The sequence below is a fragment of the Rhamphochromis sp. 'chilingali' genome (assembly GCF_963969265.1).
Source record: "Rhamphochromis sp. 'chilingali' genome assembly, chromosome: 1".
NCBI lineage: Eukaryota > Metazoa > Chordata > Actinopteri > Cichliformes > Cichlidae > Rhamphochromis > Rhamphochromis sp. 'chilingali'.
Genome location: NC_137929.1, coordinates 5554675 through 5575662, shown reverse-complemented (window position 1 = coordinate 5575662; position 20988 = coordinate 5554675). Strand labels below are relative to the sequence as shown.

At 40.5% G+C, this 20988-nt stretch overlaps 2 protein-coding genes across 3 annotated transcripts in view; both read right to left on the bottom strand.

The window, feature by feature from the left end:
- Window positions 1-6956, bottom strand: part of LOC308399210 (protein NLRC3-like) — a 31832-nt gene extending 24876 nt beyond the window's left edge. The window contains exons 1-4 of the mRNA XM_080886303.1: window positions 6441-6956; window positions 1555-1684; window positions 1198-1299; window positions 127-205 (exon numbers count right to left, since the gene is read on the bottom strand). Of these exons, the coding sequence (XP_080742429.1) occupies window positions 127-205; window positions 1198-1299; window positions 1555-1670 (297 nt within the window). The 5' untranslated portion in view covers window positions 1671-1684; window positions 6441-6956. The remainder of the gene's footprint in view (window positions 1-126; window positions 206-1197; window positions 1300-1554; window positions 1685-6440) is intronic.
- The window catches only part of LOC308398346 (uncharacterized protein), a 178563-nt gene that overhangs the window by 103640 nt on the left and 53935 nt on the right, over window positions 1-20988 (bottom strand). The window lies entirely within an intron of this gene.

The following is a 20988-nucleotide window of genomic DNA, read 5'->3' as shown; positions in this document are numbered from 1 at the left end:
TGAAATCATGGAGCCAAACATCAGATCCATGTTGGACACACTGACGATCCACTGGTCTACAAAGAGCAGCATGGAGATGACTGTGAACAGAACAGATGTAACAGTAGTTGTTGTACATGTACAGACCATAAATATGGAGTCCAGCTGTGTTTGATGCTGCTGGGCAGACTGACCACTGGGAACCTCTGAGCTCTGCTGCTCCACTCTGTGGAGGAACCATGAAGGATTAGATCAACACAGGATAAAGATCCAGGAGTTTCTGCTCAAATAACTTCATCTGAATCAAGTCTGTCAAGTTTTAAACTCTCAGATTGTGAACATATCAGTAATTTTCAGTCTGTTTTCATGGACGTCCTTTCAGTGGTGATGTCAGGGATGATTTTGAAGAAGCTCATCAAACTGAACCATCAGCAGATCACTGCTCCAAAACCAGAACATGATCCGAGTCTCCCTCCACCACCAGAACACCAGCTTTACTAACGTGGTAGATCAGTGTAGTACAGATCAATAACTGATGAGTCATTTGATCAAAATCACTGAGTGCTTCACGTCTGACCCTCTGATGCTTCTGTAGACATTTTGCATATTTAATGAATGTCTGACAGTTTTACATTCATTCTATGAACACAGTGGAAATGTTGTGTTATAGTCTCCATGTTGTTTCCAGCATCATAAATTCTTAAGTTCAGAAAATTAGATTCTTTCTTCACAGCTGAAAAACAACAACATTTATTCTCTATTGAAATCTGCATCGTCCACTCCAAAGGTCACAATCTGAAGGTAACATCTGGTTTTGTTCCCTGTGGTTAACTCTGAGCATCAGTATGGTGGGATTTATCCACTACATCCACACCACTGTGGTTCAGTGTTGTCCTGATGGAGTAACAGCAGCCAGTATGATCCAGGCTTTAGCTGCTGGGTCTCTGTGTGACCTCTCAGACTGTTTAACAGATCAGACACAAAGAGAATCAGAGCAGCTCTGTTCTTTAAAGACAAACATGAACCCACTCAGGTCACACTTTCCCCACAGATATGAGCATCACTGTCCTCAAACAGCAAATGACCAAGTCGAACATTTGGATCTTTTCTCTTTCATTGTTTTCTTTTTAATGAATCTTTGTAACAATCTGAGGATGTTTCAGGTCATATTTATCCAGGAAACACAAACATGTAAAGGAGTCATCACAGCTCTCTGACCTCGTTGCTCCAGGTTCACCACTGAAGTGTGGATTCTTTCCTTTGGACCGGTCACTCCTCACAGACGGACAGCTGGACCCTGCAGACTGTGACCTCTGACCTCTGCAGACACAAACATGATTGAAGCAGCTGTGATCACACAGACTGCAGATAATGCAGCTGTTTCCTGTCAGTAACATCCTCTTAGATTAGAGTTCAGCTTTTTACAGGAAAACTGGACAAAACTGATTTTTGTTACAAACTCATTTTCATTTCCTCTCAGCTCACAAACACAGTCAGACAATCAACCAGAGTCAACACTGATTATAATGTCAGTGCAGAATTATTTCTGTTACTCAGTGAGTTCAGCTCTCTGACCTCGTTGCTCCAGGTTCACCACTGAAGGCTGGATTGTTTCCTTTGGACCGGTCACTCCTCACAGACGGACAGCTGGACCCTGCAGACTCTGCTCTGTCCTCCTCTTCCTCCATCATCACCTTCAGTCAGTCTGAGAGGTAAACCACAAACACTCAGTGAGTTCACATTAACAGGAGGAACTGACCTCTGACCTGTCATGTGACCATGAAACCAGGTCAATATGTCTGTAGGTTCAGTCATCCAGGTCATGTGATCTAAGGAGCTTGGAGAGAAAAGAGACGTCTTTAAGTTTCTGGAAGACGTTTCATCTGAGAAGCTTCTTCAGCTCTAAAACCAAACGGTGGAGAGTCCCAGATATTTAAACCTGAGAGGGAAAGAAAGCATGTCGCTGACCCACCACTGATGTTATTTCAAGGAGGAAACTGAGAGCCTTTGCACCAGGAGCACAAACATCAGCTCCAGCAATGATCCACTGATGTGTTTTTATTCCATGTATGAATGTTGTTATTGACAGAGATGACGTTTGTGTGTCAGTGATGCAGTGACTGTTGTTGTTACCTGTACAGGCTGGTTAGACTCTATGAAACAGATCATACAGATCTCTGCATGTTAGAAGAGACTATTAAAGGTCATGAATGAGACAAAGGCAGGGAGGCGTCCTTTACAGCTAAACAGCAGAGTGAGAGAACAGCCAGCACCTCTACATTTATCACATTATACAGCACATGTATGATACTGACAGGGATGAGAAGAATTTAGTGATTCTGATCCCATCATTGATATTACTTATTGATTCTCAGTAGCTCTGCTCTGACAGTCACCACCATCACTGAGCAGCATATCAAAGACATTTGTGCACATTAACTGCATGTTGTGGCTCAAATGTTTGTGCATGTTGGAGGCATTTCCTCTTTGTTGTGATCAGTGTTGGTCATTACTCAAAACAGTCATTATTACACATATTACACAGAACACTTTAATTAAAAGTAATGGAGTACGTTACTTCATTACTCCTCATAACATTACTTTGATGTTACTGTGTAAAATGAACAAATGAGCATGTAACAACATAAAGCTGAGGTACAGCCCCACACACCAACACAGATCCTGATGAGGTCACGTGATGTTTCTCTGAGTGTTTATGAACACAAATCAAAGATGAAACAGCACAAAGACACTTCAAAGTGATTCTACTGTAGAAACATGAACAGGTAGAAACCTGCAGCCTGACTGCTCATCACTTTGTTACCTGTTCAAGTTCAGCAGCAGCAGCTCACTTTATCACGGTGCTGGTCTGGGGTCAGTGTTTACTCAGCTTTAACTAGTGATGTGACGTTCTGTATCGAGGCTTCGAAGCGTGTGTCGAGTAATGGAGGGGGCGTTTCCGCGAAGCGCGTATCGAGGCTTGCTTCATTTATGGGAGGAGCTGAAAATGATGACGTCCGAAGCCTCGCTGCCCGGCTGTACCACGTGACTGGTTCAGGAAGCGGTTCGAACTTTGCCGCGAGCTATGACAGCGATATAAACCCCTCAGACAAAATGTGGGCGTTTGATGGAGAGTTGCGGTTAGTGAGAGTTAGAGACAGTTTAGAAAAAAAAAATCGCCTACGACCTGCCACAGTGGAGAAACTGTTTCTTTTTAATAAAAACCAATGATGTGTCCCCTAAACACTAATCACTGTCCTTGCCTCAATGTTACAAAAGCACAACCACTGTCCACACCTCACTTCACAGTATATGATCATTTCCATTTTAGGCATTTCCAAATAATCATGTTCCATACTGCCAGTATAAATATACACAGTACACTGCATCACTACAATATACATGTTTTACACACTCCTTTTGTTGTTGACATTTACAGGCTGTGTGCAAAAAGGCCACACTCTTCAAATTCATCAGCTGCTCTGCTATCAGTCCACTAGGTGGAGCCTGAAGCACACACGATGCATTCACTGACACACACTGAGTCACTGTGACTGGAAGCTTCAGTCAGTCCAACACGTGTGAACATTTTAAACCTTTCAGTTGATGGACTACTTTTAATTAACTGCTTTAGCCCACTTACAATGAAAATTTAAAAAAATCTTGTTCATGACGTGTGTAGTATGTTAACACTATTGGAAGGAAAAAAAAAACTTGAACTCCAATTTTGAAAACACAACTTTCTTTTTTTTTTTATAAAGCTCTGACTTGTATTATGAGTCTGTGGTCTGGGAGAGAGTCTGTAACTCTGTCTGCAACATACAGTAAATAATGACCAATGTTGGTGATAGAGGATTTTTATTATGCAATATGATCAAGTATAATCAAATGTGCTTTATATTCAAATACAATATAATCAAGTGTGTTTTATTTTCTAGTGTTCATATATTTTCACGTAACTGAGTCTATTTGTTAACACAAACGCAATGTATTCTTTTTTAGTATCTGTGATGTCAGATAAGCATGATAAACTTCTGTATTCTTTACCCCAGTCTGAAAGGTCAGACAGGTTGAGATAATGCCTGAACTCTCCTCCTGTAACTGAAAAGAGGAAGTACTATGTAATCAGTTTCTTACCCTATAAATAAAGGAACAAGACATGCATTCTGTGTGTGTGATTTTGCTGAGAGGCACACACCCATGCGCATGTCTTAAAACTCTCTGATTTGGTCTGCAAGTGTCTTATTTTCTCTTACTTGTGAAAATAAATGTCAAAACCCCTGACAGTTGGGCAGTTAATTATATAGTTACTTCTTCAAAAAAGTAACTGAGTTATGCAAACAAAGTTTTTTGCAGCTGTTTACCTAAAAATGCAGCCAAGGTGTTTTTTTAAAATAAACATTTCAAACTATTTACAGAACAATCAGCTGTTCTGCATCAAATCTGATGCTACACAAATTATTTGTGCCGCTCCAAAAAATAATCCCTGTCCTCTATGAGATGAAGGAGAACAACAGCCTGATACCTGCAGGCCTGACAGCAGCAGATGTGTCACTGCTGTAACACCTGTAACACTCAGCAGTCGCCTCATTGTTCTGACACACACAACAACACTATTGACTACACTACACACTAACTACACACTAACTACACACTAACTACACAAGATTTGCTCTAAACGCCTCAAATCTCTCACATCTCAAACACGCCGTCACTCCGTTTCTTAACAACTAAATGCCATGTTTTGATTGGTTTACTTTAATTTCAATTCAGGTTAGAATTCTTTTTGTGTGCGCAACACAGATTTTCTCTGCGCAGAGACCGTGCCAACAGTGCGCAATTCAGAATCAGAATCAGAATCAGAAAGGGGTTTATTGCCAAATGTTGAGCAGGTTTACAACATTAGGAAATTGCTGCGGTGCTTCAGTGCAAACAAACTGTCATAAATTGCGCTTAAATAGACATGAAAAAAATAAAAGTAGGAATAAGAATTAAAAGTGCTACGTAGAAAGATATGTGCATGAGATATACATGAGATATATACATGAGAATAAGAATTAAAAGTGCTACGTAGAAAGATATGTGCATGAGATATACATTAGATATATACATGAGAATAAGAATTAAAAGTGCTACGTAGAAAGATATATACATGAGTGCAGGTGGTGATCAGTGCCAAACATGGAATGATGCAGTGACACAGCGTAGGGTCCTGTGTTTGTGGCGGGGACAGTCATACGGTTATTGTTCATGAGTCCAACAGCAGAGGGGAAGAAACTGTTCTTATGGCGAGAGGTTCTGGTGCGAATGGACCGGAGCCTCCTGCCTGAGGGGAGCAGGTCAAACAGACTGTGTCCAGGGTGAGAAGGGTCAGCTGAGATCCGAGCTGCACGCCGCAGTGTCCTGGAGGTGTACAGGTCCTGCAGGTGTACAGGTCCTGCAGAGATGGGAGTCTGCAGCCAATGACCTTCTCAGCAGAGCGCACAACACGCTGCAGTCTCTGTTTGTCCCTGATAGTGGCTCCAGCGTACCACACGGTGATGGAGGAGGTGAGGATGGACTCGATGATTGCAGTGTAGAACTGCATCATCGTCCGTGTTGGCAGGTTGAATTGCGCACGTGCGCAGCTTAGAGGGAACATTGCTCACAAGGTGACTACCAATAAAAATGAGTGTGCTTCACTGTCAGAGCTACGGTGATTCAACCAGTAGGTCGAATGACTTGATAATAAAAATGTTTATTTGATGCTTTGCATTGAGGCGCATTGTTGAATTTGCAGGGACACAATAACCACAGATCAGTTGTTCAAACCACTACAGTAGGGAGCCATGTTATGAATAATAATAATACTAATAATAATGTTAATTTAAGTAATTGTTTTTGACTGAACATCACATATAATGTAACAAGCAGAAAATTCAGGTTAAGTGCATTATCAGCATTTGGAGGAGCTCCTTATCCTTTACTGCTCACCTCTTACAAAGTGTTCACACAGTTTGCTAGCCTCTGTCAGCCTGCTAGCTATGCTAACAAGTCTACTACACACACTTGACTCGGTCACATGACAGACAGCAGAGATAGCTGCTCTGCTAGCTAAGCTAACTCATGTTAAAGGTCAAAGAAATGAGGCGATGCTGCTGGGAGTTACGTCACAGACTAGCAGAATTTAGTTATTCAGCATAATATTTAATCCTTATTATCTCCTCCTCTCACCTCTGTTTACATCTGAAAACAAGAAAATTTAGCCAACAGTTTATTAGCTTTGGTGAAATTATAAACAGGCATCAGCGCAGTCACCTATACTGTGCTTTAATGCTGGAGCAGCAGGAACACCAGTTAATCTAAAATCTCCTTTTCTCTCTGAAACAAAGTGACAGCAGGCTGAGTCAAAGACAGAAACCTTATTTAAACACCAAATATTCACTTCCTGATCCAGGATTCAAAGAGGACGTTGAACTTACTCAGCTTCTTCTTCCAATGAACGTCTTCACTCTGCAGCTCTCTGCTGTCTGGACCAGGTCTGTGTAGAAACAGAGAAAATCCTCTGCTTCTTCTCCGTCAGCAGTCGTCTGTGTCTGCAGGCTGCGTCACATTAAACACTTCACACCAGCAAAGACTCTGAAGCTCACAGGTCAAAGGTCAGCTGCTGCACCTTTTGTGATATTAATTTGATCAATAATTAACCTGCAGCAGGTTTCTGCTCCAACTCCAACACACAGAAAACAACCCTGAGAACGAATCAGATGGTGTGTGGGTGTGTCTGCAGGCTTCAATAGATGAGCATTAAACACTCAGCAAAGAGGCTGAAGCTCACAGGTCAAAGGTCAGCTGCCACACTGTATATAACAATTCACTTTTGAACAGTAGATAGCCTGTAGGCGTCTCTGCAGTGATAAACAGTTTACACATTAAACACTGAACCATAAAAGAAGCTTAAGCTGCAGCTCACAGGTCAAAGCTCAGCTGCTGCACCCAGTTATGAGTTTAAATAAATCATTAATCATGATCTTTTCCCTCTCAGCACTTTCACTTGGCCTTGGAGTGTTTTGACGGAGCTACACTGTATGTTTCAAATGTTGTAAATAAATTGGGAGTTAGGGCTGGGCAATATGGCCTAAAATCCATATCACGGTATAATTTGAAGCATGTGCGGTAACGATATATATCGCGATATATTCTTTTCTTCTGTATAACATATTTTCCACACTATAAGGCAGACTTACAATCCTTTAATTTTCTCAAAAATCAAGAGTGTGCCTTATGTATGAATTCTGGTTGTGCTTACTGACCTCGAACCGATTTGGGCGTGCAGAAATCTGTTAAAAAATGTTTTAGTAGAACTTTGGTAAGCTACGAAGCCGCATTGCTTGATGGATTGTCAGAGCATTACGGCTGCCGTGGTGAGGAGCTTCGCGGAGTAATCTGGGTCTAAAACTCTGTCCGCTTCAGGTCCCAAAGTCAAACGAACACTAAGAGTTAAAAACGGTCTAAATTCTTACATCTTTAATAAAATCATCAGCATTGCTGCTTTACCAGGTGTAACAATTAAGTTTAACATCCATGAAAACAGAATTTATTAAATTTAACGGAGTTAGAAGTTAACAGGAAGTTAGCTCGCTAGTTTCCACCTAAACATTTCATAGCATGTTCTGACTGAGATTTTTGAAACTAATTCAAACAGCTCTGCTGTCACTTCTAACATAAAGACAGGAAACTAAACAGCAGTGGCGTTTGCAGGGTTACTGAAGTTGGACTACCTGGTATATAATGTTGTGCTACGTGATTGCTAGCGACACAGCTATGTTAGCATAACATTAGCACAGTGAAGCTGGAGGATGAACCCCAACTTTTTTTCCACTCGATAAAAGTTAACGTGAGGGATTCTGGTGGTCAGGGACAAATGCAATCACATAGCAGGATGCTGTACACGGGCCAAACTTCAGTCAGGAGAACAACTGAAATCATCCATCCACAATACGAGGTTAGTTATGATTCGTCTCGGAACTGAGGACGCCATCATCTACCTGCTCAATCGTGTCTACACCCATCTGGACCAGCCGGCGAGCACTGTGAGGGTCATGTTTTTTGACTTTTCCAGTGCTTTCAACACCATCAGGCCGACCCTCCTGGGTGATAAGTTAGCAGCGATGCAGGTGGATGCTTCTCTGGTGTCCTGGATTGTTGATTACCTGACAGGAAGACCACAATATGTACGTCTCCCACAGTGTGTGTCTGACAAGGTGATCAGCAACACAGGGGCACCACAGGGGACTGTCCTCTCCCCCTTCCTCTTCACCCTCTACACCACAGACTTCAGCCACTGCACAGAGACCTGCTATCTTCAGAAGTTTTCTGATGACTCTGCGGTGGTTGGATGCATCAGCAGGGATGATGAGACAGAGTACCGGGCTGTGGTCGACTCCTTTGTCACGTGGTGTGAGCAGAATCATCTGCAGCTCAACGTGGCAAAGACCAAGGAACTGATCGTGGACTTCAGGAAGACCAGGAAACACTTGACCCCTGTTTCAATCCAGGGGGTCAGTGTTGACATTGTGGAGGACTATAAATACCTTGGAGTACACATTGACAATAAACTGGACTGGGCTAAAAACACCACAGCACTTTACAGGAAGGGCCAGAGTCGTCTCTATTTTTTGAGGTGACTGAGGTCCTTCAACATCTGCCAGAAAATGCTGAGGATTTTCTATGAGTCTGTTGTGGCCAGTGCGATCCTCTATGCTGTTGCATGCTGGGGGAGCAGGCTGAGGGTCGCAGATGCCAACAGACTTAATAAACTGATCCGTAAGGCCAGCAATGTTGTGGGGATGGAGCTGGACTCCCTCAAGGTGGTGTTGGAGAGGCGGATGCTGTCCAAGATAAAGACTATGTTGGATGACACCTCCCACCCACTCCATGACATGCTGGTCAGTCACAGGAGCTCGTTCAGTGAGAGACTGAGATTACCGAAAAGCACCACTGAACGACACAGGAAATCATTCCTGCCTGTGGCCATCTCCCTGTACAACGCATCCACTTAACACACTGTTTGCTGCTACAACTACACATGTTTCTTTTCCAGCTATTTATTTATGAGTGACTTATGTATGTATGTATGTATGTATGTATATATATGTATATATTGTACTATTCTTAGTTAGTGTATTGTCTGTCTTGTCTTAATGTTGGTTTAAAATGGAGCACTGTAACAAAAAATAATTTCCCCCAGGGATCAATAAAGTATTCTGATTCTGATTCTGATTAATATACTGCAACAACATGGGAATAGAGCAGCTGCGAGAGAATTCAACATTAATGAATCAATGTTACGGAAGTGGAGGAAGTGCAGTTTTTGGCTTTCCCCGTATTTCAAAAGTGCTTTATCTCTTTGTTATGACTGTCGCCCGCCATAATTTGAAGAGGATAATGGTTGGTCGTGTCCAAATTCATGGGCTGCATCCTCCTGAGGCCGCATTTGTAGACCGATTACGTCACAGCGACGTGCCGAAGGCTGTCCAAATTCGTAGACTCCTCCGAATGCAGCCGACAAATGCGTCCTCCTTTTCCCCGAATTTGAAGGATGGGTCGGGTGTGTCCTTCGTGGCCTACCATATCCCAGAATTCATAGCGCGGCCCAGCCAAACTCCAGTTTCCAACAATGGCGGCCGCTACTAAGTTTTAAAATTACTCTTTTTAATCTTTCTGTGTCACAAAATAAACTTTTAACATATTTTCATGCGAGAAAGTAGCTGTGTAAACATCAAATATCTGCTCGGTTTATCAAGGTATCGCATATTTGCAAAAGTGCTTCGACGTTTTCGGAGACGTCTGCTACCCAGCTAGCCGGGAGCTCGAGGGTTACTGATGCGGCCGAGAACGGCACAACTCCCGGCACATCATTTTCAGATCACCGCGGACTATCGCTGCTCGATTTAAACGTAATGTATAAGTCACTTAGACAACCTAAAAATTTTATTGTTGGGCTTTTTTTCAGTGTTTTGTTTCTTCGTGAGTAAATCGGTTTGGCTAAGATTAAAGTTATTAGATTAGATTAGATAAAATAAAACTTTATTAATCCCCCGGGTGGGTTCCTCCTTGGTTTTTACACAGCTGACTAAACGTGAAACAGAAAACTGATTAAACAGAAGTATGAGACAGTCGAGAATTTACGCCAGTGTCCTGTTATATTTTAGATAGCAAGGAGCAGACGGCTGAGTTTATTAAACTCCACCGAGACAGCGGTGATGCTAATCTGAAGGCTAGACCGTCCAATTTCACGGCCGTTTACTTCCGGCCTACTCGACCTTCTGAGGACCCGGCCCACGTAGACCGCGAAGGCTGGGTCCTCAGGAGGATGCAGCCCATGAATTTGGACACGACCAGCGTAGCCGCTGCGATGCTTTAGACCAAAAAAGGCACAGCTTGATGACATCATCAACATGCGCTATCGCGATAGAGCGATATATATATATATATATATTAGGGGTGCAACGATATTCGTATCGATATTGAACCGTTCGATACAGTGCTTTCGGTTCGGTACGCATATGTATCGAACAATACAATTTTTTTCAATTTTTTTTTTTTTTTTTTTTTGTGTCCCGTTTGGATCTATAGCCATCAGAATTGTTGTCTTGAGGCCAAGAAAGATGCCAAGAGGATTTATTTTAAGTGGATCATCATATTGGTCCATTTGATTGACCTTTATTATAATTATGAATTTATTTTATTTTCAGTTGCAAACGGGACAGACATGACTGTGGGATAGGACAGGGGGAAAGAATGAAAGAAAGAGGGGGAGAGAAAGAAAGAAAACCAAAGGGGAGAAAAAAAAAAAGAACAATACAAAATTTGTAATTTATTTTATCAACTTTCCTTCTGACGATGCTGTCTGTGTTGAGCACTCAGTGAATCTGCATTTGACTACTCCGCCTAGGCTCGAGAGTGCAGCCTAGGCGGAGTAGTCGAACGCAGATTCACTGAGCACTCAACACAGACAGCATGGTCAGAAGGAAGAGCGCAGGGCAAGCTAGCGAGACAGAAGTGGACCTCCCCACCCTCATTCAGATCTGGCGTTTGGAATTATTTTGGTTTTCATGTGACGTATGACCCTGAAGGTAAGCGAGTCATGGACTAAAGTAAAACAGTATGTTGGATGTGCCATGCAATGTTCAATTACATGGGTGGGAGCTAGTGTGTTAGCGCAGTTAGCTCGTTAACGTGTTGGCCGTCTAGCCCCTCTGTATAGGGTAGCTCGTTAACGGAGATTTGCCGTGTTGTGGCGTTAAGGTTATTTCAACGAGATTAACCTGAAAGCACTAGTGGGAACACAACGAATATGACTGCACATTTACACCGACATCATCCTAGTGCAAAGACAAAAACAACAAGCATGCATGCTACAAACTTTAGCCGAGTCATTTAGACAGCTGTTAGCACAGGATTCTCCTTATGGAGACCTGATATGTTTAATATGCTGCTGAGAATATAGCCCAGAAGAAGCGGATAGTATAGCTTTTATTTTGGAAAGAGACATTTCTCTGTAATAAACTCTCTTTTCCAAAGATGAGTGATTCCTCAATCAGATACAGGGCTCGCAATATCGCTAGCCCGATGTCCCGGGGCTATCTCTGCCCTGCCTGTCGGGCTATTGTAGGAAGGAAAAATATATGTCAATGCTTTTGCATTCTTTCAGAAATGTAGCTGGGTAATTTTGTCATTGGGTGAGCCACTGTCAATATGTGACATATTGAAATCGTGTTTGAATTTGCGCTTGTTTTTTTGCTTTCACTTTGCAATCGCGCGAACTGTGTATAGAGAGCGACAGCACTGATCTGTGAGTGATGATAATTTGTGCACCAATTCCTCTGACATCGTCTTATTAATTGTTAGCTTACTATGCAAACATGACAAGTGAAATCTCCCGCAGCTTAAACATGTGAGAGGTTGATCGCGCAGAGAATCGCTGAGCTTATGTGAGTGCGCGTGTAAAAGCAGCAGGATATATATTTTAGTTCTGCTGAGCCAAATAAGACAGGTCAGGGTGAAGAAGTGACAGCCAAAGAAAAGCTTACCACAAAACGGAGAAGTTATGACAAATCAGACTATAAGGCAAAAAGAAAGTGCAGCTTTATGGTTTCATGGACAGAAGAATTTCTGTGGCTGCAATATGACGAGCTAAAAAACAACACGCACAAGGGTTAGGGTTAAATTTAAAAACTGTACTTTTGTGTTAAAATATATATTTATAATTTTAATAAATGACAAATTAAAAATGCATGAACATTTTTTTTGTATCGAAAAAATATCGAACCGTGACACCAAAGTATCGAACCGAACCGTGAATTTTGAGTATCGTTGCACCCCTAATATATATATATTTATTTTTTTTATTTTTATTTTTTTTATTAGTAATATAAACATACAAACAAAATGCACCATATATTACAGATTCAGAGAATAGACCTTTCTTACATATTAGGAACTTTCATGCATAGTGAAAATAAAATACAAAGATGGGGTCACATAATTCAACAAATTATTAACTCACTAAATCAAAATCTTCTATAAAGGAAATAAAAGAAGCAGCCTTTTTCTTCTTAACTAAAGTCAAAGATTTAACCAACAGGTTTAAGTCGTTTTTCCAGTAAGCTAGTGTTGGTTTAGTCTTAAAAAAACGACATTTATGTATAAAATGCTTGCACAAGATTAATAACACATTAACACCATAATTAGCTTTCTTTTCTTTCAAAAACACTCCAAACATTATCATATTTAGGGTAAATGGGGTAATTTGAATCCCCTTGGAATAAAGCCAGGTATGAAAATCCAACCAAAATATTTGTATAAAATTGCACAAAAAGAATAGATGATCCAAATCCTCCTCTTCTGTTTCACAAAATGCACAATTACCTGTTTCTATTTTGAATCTATCACTAAGGAGTCTATTTGTCGGGTAAATTTTATTCAAGATTTTAAATTGGACTTCTTTCCCTTTAGGAGGGATAGGGAAGGTGATATAATCAGTTCTTATTTTTTCAATTTCTTTCCTTTGGAAATCTTTTAATATGTAATTACGTCTAAGTAAATTTGGAGAATAAAGACTCCTTAATGAAGATCTAAGAAACTTATTGTTGCATTTAACATCACAAAATCGAATACCATCTATATATAATTGCCTTAACTTGGGGGAGATGTCAGAATATATTATATCATTTACAACTATGTTTTTAAGTGACAATGGAATGGATTTTATAACCCGATTAAATTTACTTTTAGAACATTGGATATTAAACTTCTGGCAAAAATCTTGATGTCCTAGAACATGTCCTTCCTCATCTACAAAATGGGCAATTGCCCAAACACCTTTTGATAACCAATCTTGAATAAAAATAGATTTTCTGTTTATCAGCATATATCTATTGTTCCAAATTGGGCTATTATGTGGAGTGAAATTATGTTTAAATAACATTTTCCAATAAAGAAGGACCTGTTTATGGAATTCAGAGTTTAGCAGGTAGCTTAGTAATTTCAAAGTCACACTTTAGGAGAAAGTCGATACCCCCCAGTGTGTTGAAGACCTTATTTGGTATAAAAAACCAAATGGAGTGTGGATTATTTAGGAAGGATTTTAACCATTTAAGTTTCAAAACACCATTCATTACATCAAAATCAATTGCGTTTCCACCGCCTTCAATGTATGGTTTAACCAAATCATCTTTAGATATATAATGGCACTTATTCCTCCAAATAAAATTAAAATTCAAGCCATTAATTGTCTTAATAACTTTATTCGATATTGATAAAGAGTAAGCTGGATATATAAATCTAGATGAACTATCCATTTTGGTTAATAATATTCTTCCAAAAATTGTGATGTCTCTCTGTAACCATTTATTTAAGATTGTCTTACATTTGTCAACATTATCTAAAATATTTACTTTTTCTAAGACTTTGTGATCTTTTGAAATTGTGATGCCCAAATATTTTACCTCCTTCTTCACCTTTATATCGTACAGTGATTGTGAATTACACTCTTTTAATGCCAATAATTCACATTTATTTATATTTAACTTTAAGCCTGAAGCTTTTGAGAATGTAGTGATTATTTGTTTTACCAGGGGGATCTGATGTTCATTTTTTAAGAAAAGAGTAGTGTCATCTGCAAGTTGACTAATTATTAAAAGATTATCCATAATCTCAATTCCAACAACGCTGCTGTTTTTAATTAGAATTGCGAGCATCTCCACAACCATTATGAACAACAACGGAGAGCTTCCACACCCTTGCCTAATTCCTCTTTTAACGCTAAACCTTTTACCAGTGCCATAGCCTAATGACACAGAGCTATTTATATCATTATACAGTATATCTACACTGAACAAAAATATAAACGCAACACTTTTGTTACTGCTCCCATTCCCCATGGGTTGGACGTAGAGACCTAAAATTCATTCCAGATACACAATATAACCATCCCTCCCAAACAGTGGCCACAACAAAAGGCCACCCTGGAATGTGCAGTTTTTTGCGCTATTGGGGGTCTGGGGACCCAGAACCGGTCAGTATCTGGTGTGACCACCATTTGCCTCATGCAGTGCAACACATCGTCGCATGGAGTCTATCAGATTGTCAATTGTGGCCTGTGGAATGTTGGTCCACTCCACTTCAATGGCTGTGCGAGGTTGTTGGATATTCGTGGGAACTGGTACACGCTGTCGTATACGCCGGTCAAGCACATCCCAAACATGCTCAGTGGGTGACATGTCCGGTGAGTATGCTGGCCATGTAAGAACTGGGACATTCTCAGCTGCCATCTGCCCTGAACAATGTGAACCATGATTCATCCGTGAAGCGCACACCTCTCCAACGTGCCAGACGCCATCGAATGTGAGCATTTGCCCACACAAGTCTGTTATGGCGACGAGCTGGAGTCAGGTCAAGACCCCGATGAGGACGACGGGCATGCAGTTGAGCGTCCCTGAGACGGTTTCTGACAGTTTGTGCAGAAATTGTTTGGTTGTGCAAACCAATTGTTCCAGCAGCTGTCTGGGTGGCTGGTCTCAGACGATCTTGGAGGTGAACCTGCTGGATGTGGAGGTCCTGGGCTGGTGTGGTTACACGAGGTCTGCGGTTGTGAGGCTGGTTGGATGTGCTGCCATATTCTCTGAAACGCCTGTGGAGACGGCTTATGGTTGAGAAATGAACATTCAATGCACGGGCGACAGATCTGGTTGACATTCCTGCTGTCAGCATGCCAGTTGCACGCTCCCTCATTGCTTGTGGCATCTGTGGCATTTTGCTGTGAGACAAAACTGCACATTCCAGGGTGGCCTTTTGTTGTGGGCAGTCTGAGGTACACCTGTGCACTACTCATGATGTCAGATCAGCATCCTGATGTGGCACACCTGTGAGGTGGGATGGATTATCTCAATATAGCAGATGTGCCCACTACCACACATTTGGACTGATTTGTGACCACTGTTTGGGAGGGATGGTTATATTGTGTATCTGGAATGAATTTTAGGTCTCTACGTCCATCCCATGGGGAATGGGAGCAAAAACAAAAGTGTTGCGTTTATATTTTTGTTCAGTGTATTATCTTCCTAAATTTATCCCCAAATCCAAATCGAGTTAGTGTTTCTAAAATAAAAGGATGTTCTACTGAATCGAAAGCTTTATAAAAGTCCAAGAAAAGAATAAAACTGTCATCACTAATTAGATCATTGTAGTCCAGTAAGTCTAAAACCAATCTGATATTATTATGAATGTTCCTGTCTTTCAAAAACCCTGATTGTGTCTCACTAATTATACTTGAAACCCCTTGTTTGAGCCTTGTTGCAACTGAGCTAGAGAAAATTTTATAATCTGTATTTAATAAAGTTATGGGCCTTAAGTTATCCAATTGTCGTTTATCTTTGTTTGGTTTAGGAATTAATGTAATTAATCCTTGTTTCATGCTAGACATCAATTCTCCCTTTTCAATACTGGCCAGTATAGCTTTGAATAAAATTTCCCGTAAGTCTTCCCAAAAAAATTGGAAGAAATTAACTGTAAGCCCATCTGGACCAGGGGATTTATTAAGTGCCATTTTCTTAACAGATGCATCTAACTCTTCAATTCTGAAGTCAGATTCACATAATTCCTTAAATGATTCATCAATTTTAGGGATCAGATTATCTATTTGATCAAAAAAGACATCACAATCTGCTTGGGAGAACTGTGAGGAGTATAAATTGGAATAGAATGTATAAGTTTCATTCTCCAAAATTTTAGGGTCGTCACATTCAATGCCATCAATTAACAGAGAAGATATAAAATTTCTTTTCTGTCTGCTCTTTTCTAAATTAAAAAAATATGAAGAATTTCTTTCCCCCTCCTCAATCCACTTGGCCCGTGAACGCACAAAAGCTCCTTCTGCTTTATTTAGGTAGAGCTGATCTAATTTAGTTTGCAACTCCATAAGTTTACTCCTTTCTTGGGTATTTAGATCATCTTTACTACAGCAATAAGTAATTTCTTGGAATAATTTACATTCATATTCTCTTTGCTTTTGACTTATGGTTTTACTGAATTGAATACTAAATTCTCTAATTTTGAATTTAATGAATTCCCATTTACTGGTATAGCCTACAATTAGATGATCAGCCATAATATCTTTTATAATTTTTCTGACTATGTCGCAGTAGTCTTCATTTTGTAAAAGTTTGGCATTGAACTTCCAATAAGTTCTTTTATTTGATTGTCTAATTTCCGATTCTAAGCACAGTTCAATAAAGCAATGATCAGATAGAGGTGCATTTGACATCACAACTTTTACAGTGTGCCTAAGAATGATGTCACTTCCTAGCCAATAGTCTATTCTAGATTTACAAGCTCCATTTGGTTTAAACCAAGAAAAGCTCTTAAATCCTGGATTTCTTACTCTCCAAATATCTGTCAAGTTGTTATTTATCAAAAAATCTATAATTAGGTTATTTTTTTGTGGTCTACCTGTCCTTGAGGGCCATCTATCAGTCCATTCATCAGGAGTCATGTTCCAATCACCACCCATTAAAATGTATTCTGTAGGGTATCGATCTTTAAGTTCAAAAATATTTGAAGTTATATCTTCTAACATAATTTTATTCTGACTTTCATTATTATATCCATAAACGTTGACTAAAATGAAAAACAAACTTTCAACTCTCATTACAGCAATCAACCAATGACCATTCAAGTCAGTCCGTTGTAGTACAAGATCCCCGGGAAAGTTATTGAATAAAATTGCTACACCCCCCGACCTCGTTGAGCCATGGCTAAACAGGATTTTGCTACCCCATTGGTTTGACCAAAAAGATACATCACTATCAGATGAATGAGTCTCTTGTAGAAAAATACAGTTTGATTTTTTACTTTTGCAGTACAAAAATAAGGCTTTTCTTTTAACAGATTCTCTTAAACCCCTAACATTTAAAGAACCAAAACAAATGTTAACATTCAACATGAACTATAGACAGAATATCACTCACCACGTGAGAAAAAGAAGGAAAAAAAGTACTAAATGCTGAGCTCCTTAGACCGCTAACAAGTTTCCACTATTTCAGTTTTTGTCATTTTTAGTTCTCCTGTCTTTCCTCAACTTTGCGTCCATCAATGAAGGCATGTGGACCACGAAAGTAGGCTCGTTTACCCACACGTCTTGCTTCCTCCACCAGAGGCCATAGGCGCTGTCGATCTTGTATGTCCTCCTGCGGCAACATCTCTGCGAAACTGATGCCTTCTTGCTTGCAGGTTGAAGAGTCTTTGGTGCGCCTCCACAACTCTTCTTTAATTCGCCTCTGTGTGAATAGAATAATGATGTTTCTGTTTCTGCCATCAACTCATTTCCCTAAACGGTGGACAATATCAACGGCCTCTTCTAAGTTCAAGTCAGGGGCAATCTTCTGAAGCGTTTGCAAAACCTTCACTCTAATGTTTTCATCTTTGTCTTCCTTCATCCCTTTCAGTTTTAGGCACCACCTCATTCGGTAGCGCTCCTGTTCTCTCACTCTTCTTTTCAAGTCTTCATTGTCTTTAAGCAGCTGTTCATTCGCATTTGCCAGTTTAACAACTTTCAGTTTGCAATCAACTATCTCTGCAGCATTAAACTCTACAGCCTTAGCCAAGCTGGCAACCATAGCTGCACTTTGTCTGTTTTGTTCCTTGATATCCTCCAGTTGTGCTTCAAATTTTTTGTCAAGTCCCATAATGGCTTCAAAAATAGTTTTATTGGAGATATCGTCTTCCTTCTCTGAAGATTTTGTTCTTTTCTCCTCTGGCGGTTGTTTTGAAGGAGTTGGCGGCGCCGAGTCTGCTCCCCGTTCTCGCTTGTTTAAGCCCACGTTGGCAGCTTCAGTGTTAGCATAGCCATGGTCACTGACTTTAGCATGCGACGACGTCTTAACATTGGGGTTTGATGGCACAAATTGCAGCTTTGCATTCTTAATAACCTTTTGGGCATCCATAGTTATAATTCGAGTGGAAAGAGAATGAAGTTACTTAGTAAATTTTGCGGTCTTTCGGAGCTCCTGAAAAAAACACGACTGTTCAAGCCGCCATCTTGGTGCCTCCCGATAGAGCGATATAGTCAGAGGCCCTTTCTCAATTCTAAGTACGCAAGTATGTACTCGCGTTCTCGGCGAGACCGGATTTGCCGAGACCGCACGGGAGCACGGACTTGCCGGAAACGGGAGCACGGACTCGCAATTTGTACAATTGGAACACCGGCATACTTGATGATGTCACAGGTCCAGAGTTTTTACTGCCGTCCCCTCTTAATTTAACTGTGAGTAATATGTTATGAAGCTTAACTTTAATCACAGCCAAACCGGTTTACTCAGGAACAAATAAAACACTGAAATAAGCCAAACATTAACATTTAGAAGTGATCTAAGTGACTTATATATCATGTTTAACCTCAGTGGTGAAATCTCTATTAATAAAAATAGTGTACATGTACATACGTGTACATACCTTAATAAAAGGGGTGAAAACGATGTGCTGGGAGTCCGCTGTTCTCGCCGGCTCTAATGATCCTTGACCTCGCTGTCTGCTATGGAGCTGGCGGGTCACAGACGTCTCCGAAAACGTCGGAGCGCGTTTGGAAATATATGATATCTTGATAAATCGAGCAGATATTTGAAGTTTACACAGCTACATTCTCGCTTGAAATAACTTAAATGTTTATTTTGTGACCCAGAAAGAGTAATATTTAAAAGTTTTCAGCCCCGCTCGTCCGCCATTGCCGCGTTTGAGTTTTGGACGAAATGCATTCTGGGATATTTAGCTGTACCAAGTCCACACAACTCACCACCGATGCATGCTCGATAAAACGGGCGGAGCGAGAACTCGGCTTGATGCGTACTTCGAATTGGAACAGTACTTGGTCTCCGACTGATGACGTATCACGAGTAGACGAGAACGCAAGTACGCAAATTGAGAAAGGGCCAAAATCTCTATGTTATCTCCTGAGAACAAATAATATGATGTGGGTGTGTCTGCAGGCTTCAGCACTGTGAGCATTAAACACAATAAAAGACTCACAAGTTCCTGCTCAAAGGTCAGCTGCCTTCAGATCAATCATTAACCTGCAGCAGGTTGTGGCCTGATGTGTTTGTAAGAGTTTCACTTTCAGGAGGAGAAGATTTAAACGAGTCACACAAATGTGAACTACAAAGTCTGTGACACACAATTTAGTGCAAACTGCATGAAATCTGACCTGAAGAAATCCAGTCTTCTGCCTGTTGTGGTTGTGACAGCTGCTCGTAGGAGAGTTTGTTTGTAGGAGGTGGAGATGTTCTCAGATCAAGTGCGTAATCGTCTCTTTGTGTAGACGCTAAAAGCTGTGAGCCAAAACTCTCTGCTCTGAAACTCTTCACTCAGTCCTCACGCTGAGAGTTTAGAGGCTGAACTTCTTGTTCCTCCATAACACTTTTCATGAAACAGCAGAGAAATGAGCTTGTGTTTCTCAGCAGTGCGCACACAGAGAACCGATCCTCTCTGCTCAGTCTGAACAAATCAAAGTGAAACGTCAGTGAAAACACAGCTGCTGATCAAACTGTGTCAGATTAATGTCTCAATGTTTCACTGTGAGGTTAAAAAATACATAAAAATGATTTAAAGAAGTAGGAGGCAGATTTTCACAATAAGAGCACTTTGTTTTTAATTCAGTTAATGTCAAACTGTCATCAACACCTCTGTGTTGTCTCCGTCTCTGAGCAGATTCAGGCATTACTCAAATAATAAAGGCTTTTTTTCACTATTATACTTTTCATTAGTCTCCAGGTTGATGATTATAAACAGAATTATTAAAGTTTTTATCATTTCAGGCTGAAAATCAACATGAATTTGGTTCTAATCAAAGAAGCTCCTTTAATGTGTGTCATTAAAATCCTCACACAGACTTAAAAAGGCGACATTAACATTAAAATAAATGAAAGAAGCTTCAGCTGAGAGCTTCATGCAGTCATCATCAGCAGCTCATAGCAGTCACAGCTCTTTATTACGCAGCTTTGCAGGATTTAAAGTGGCTGAAGTGTCAGAGTTTGTGTGAGAAGCTGCTTCATGGACAGCTGTACACACGTCTTTATTATTTCTTCATAAATCAAACACACAGGTTTGTCTGCAGATGATTTAAAGTGTGTCGTTGTGCAGTTAAAGCTGTTTGTGTGACGCCCTGACCTCCTGGGAATGAAACAGCCAATCAGATCCATCAGAGAGAGAGCAGGAAGTGTTGTGTGTTTGTGACAGAACAAGGAAACAGTGATGATGATGAACATAAAGGTCCTCTGATGTTTCCTGTTACAGTAACGCTTGTTCATCTGTTGCTCTCCTACACTTTCCTATAAATAAAGGAGAAAAAGTCCGTTTAGTATCATTTCCTACAGCTCAGAGTTACACTTCACATTCCTGCTGTCACATCAAAAAGCTTCACTTTGGTCCAACATCTACATGTTAACATGAAACACAGACAGACTCAGAACATCTGGAACA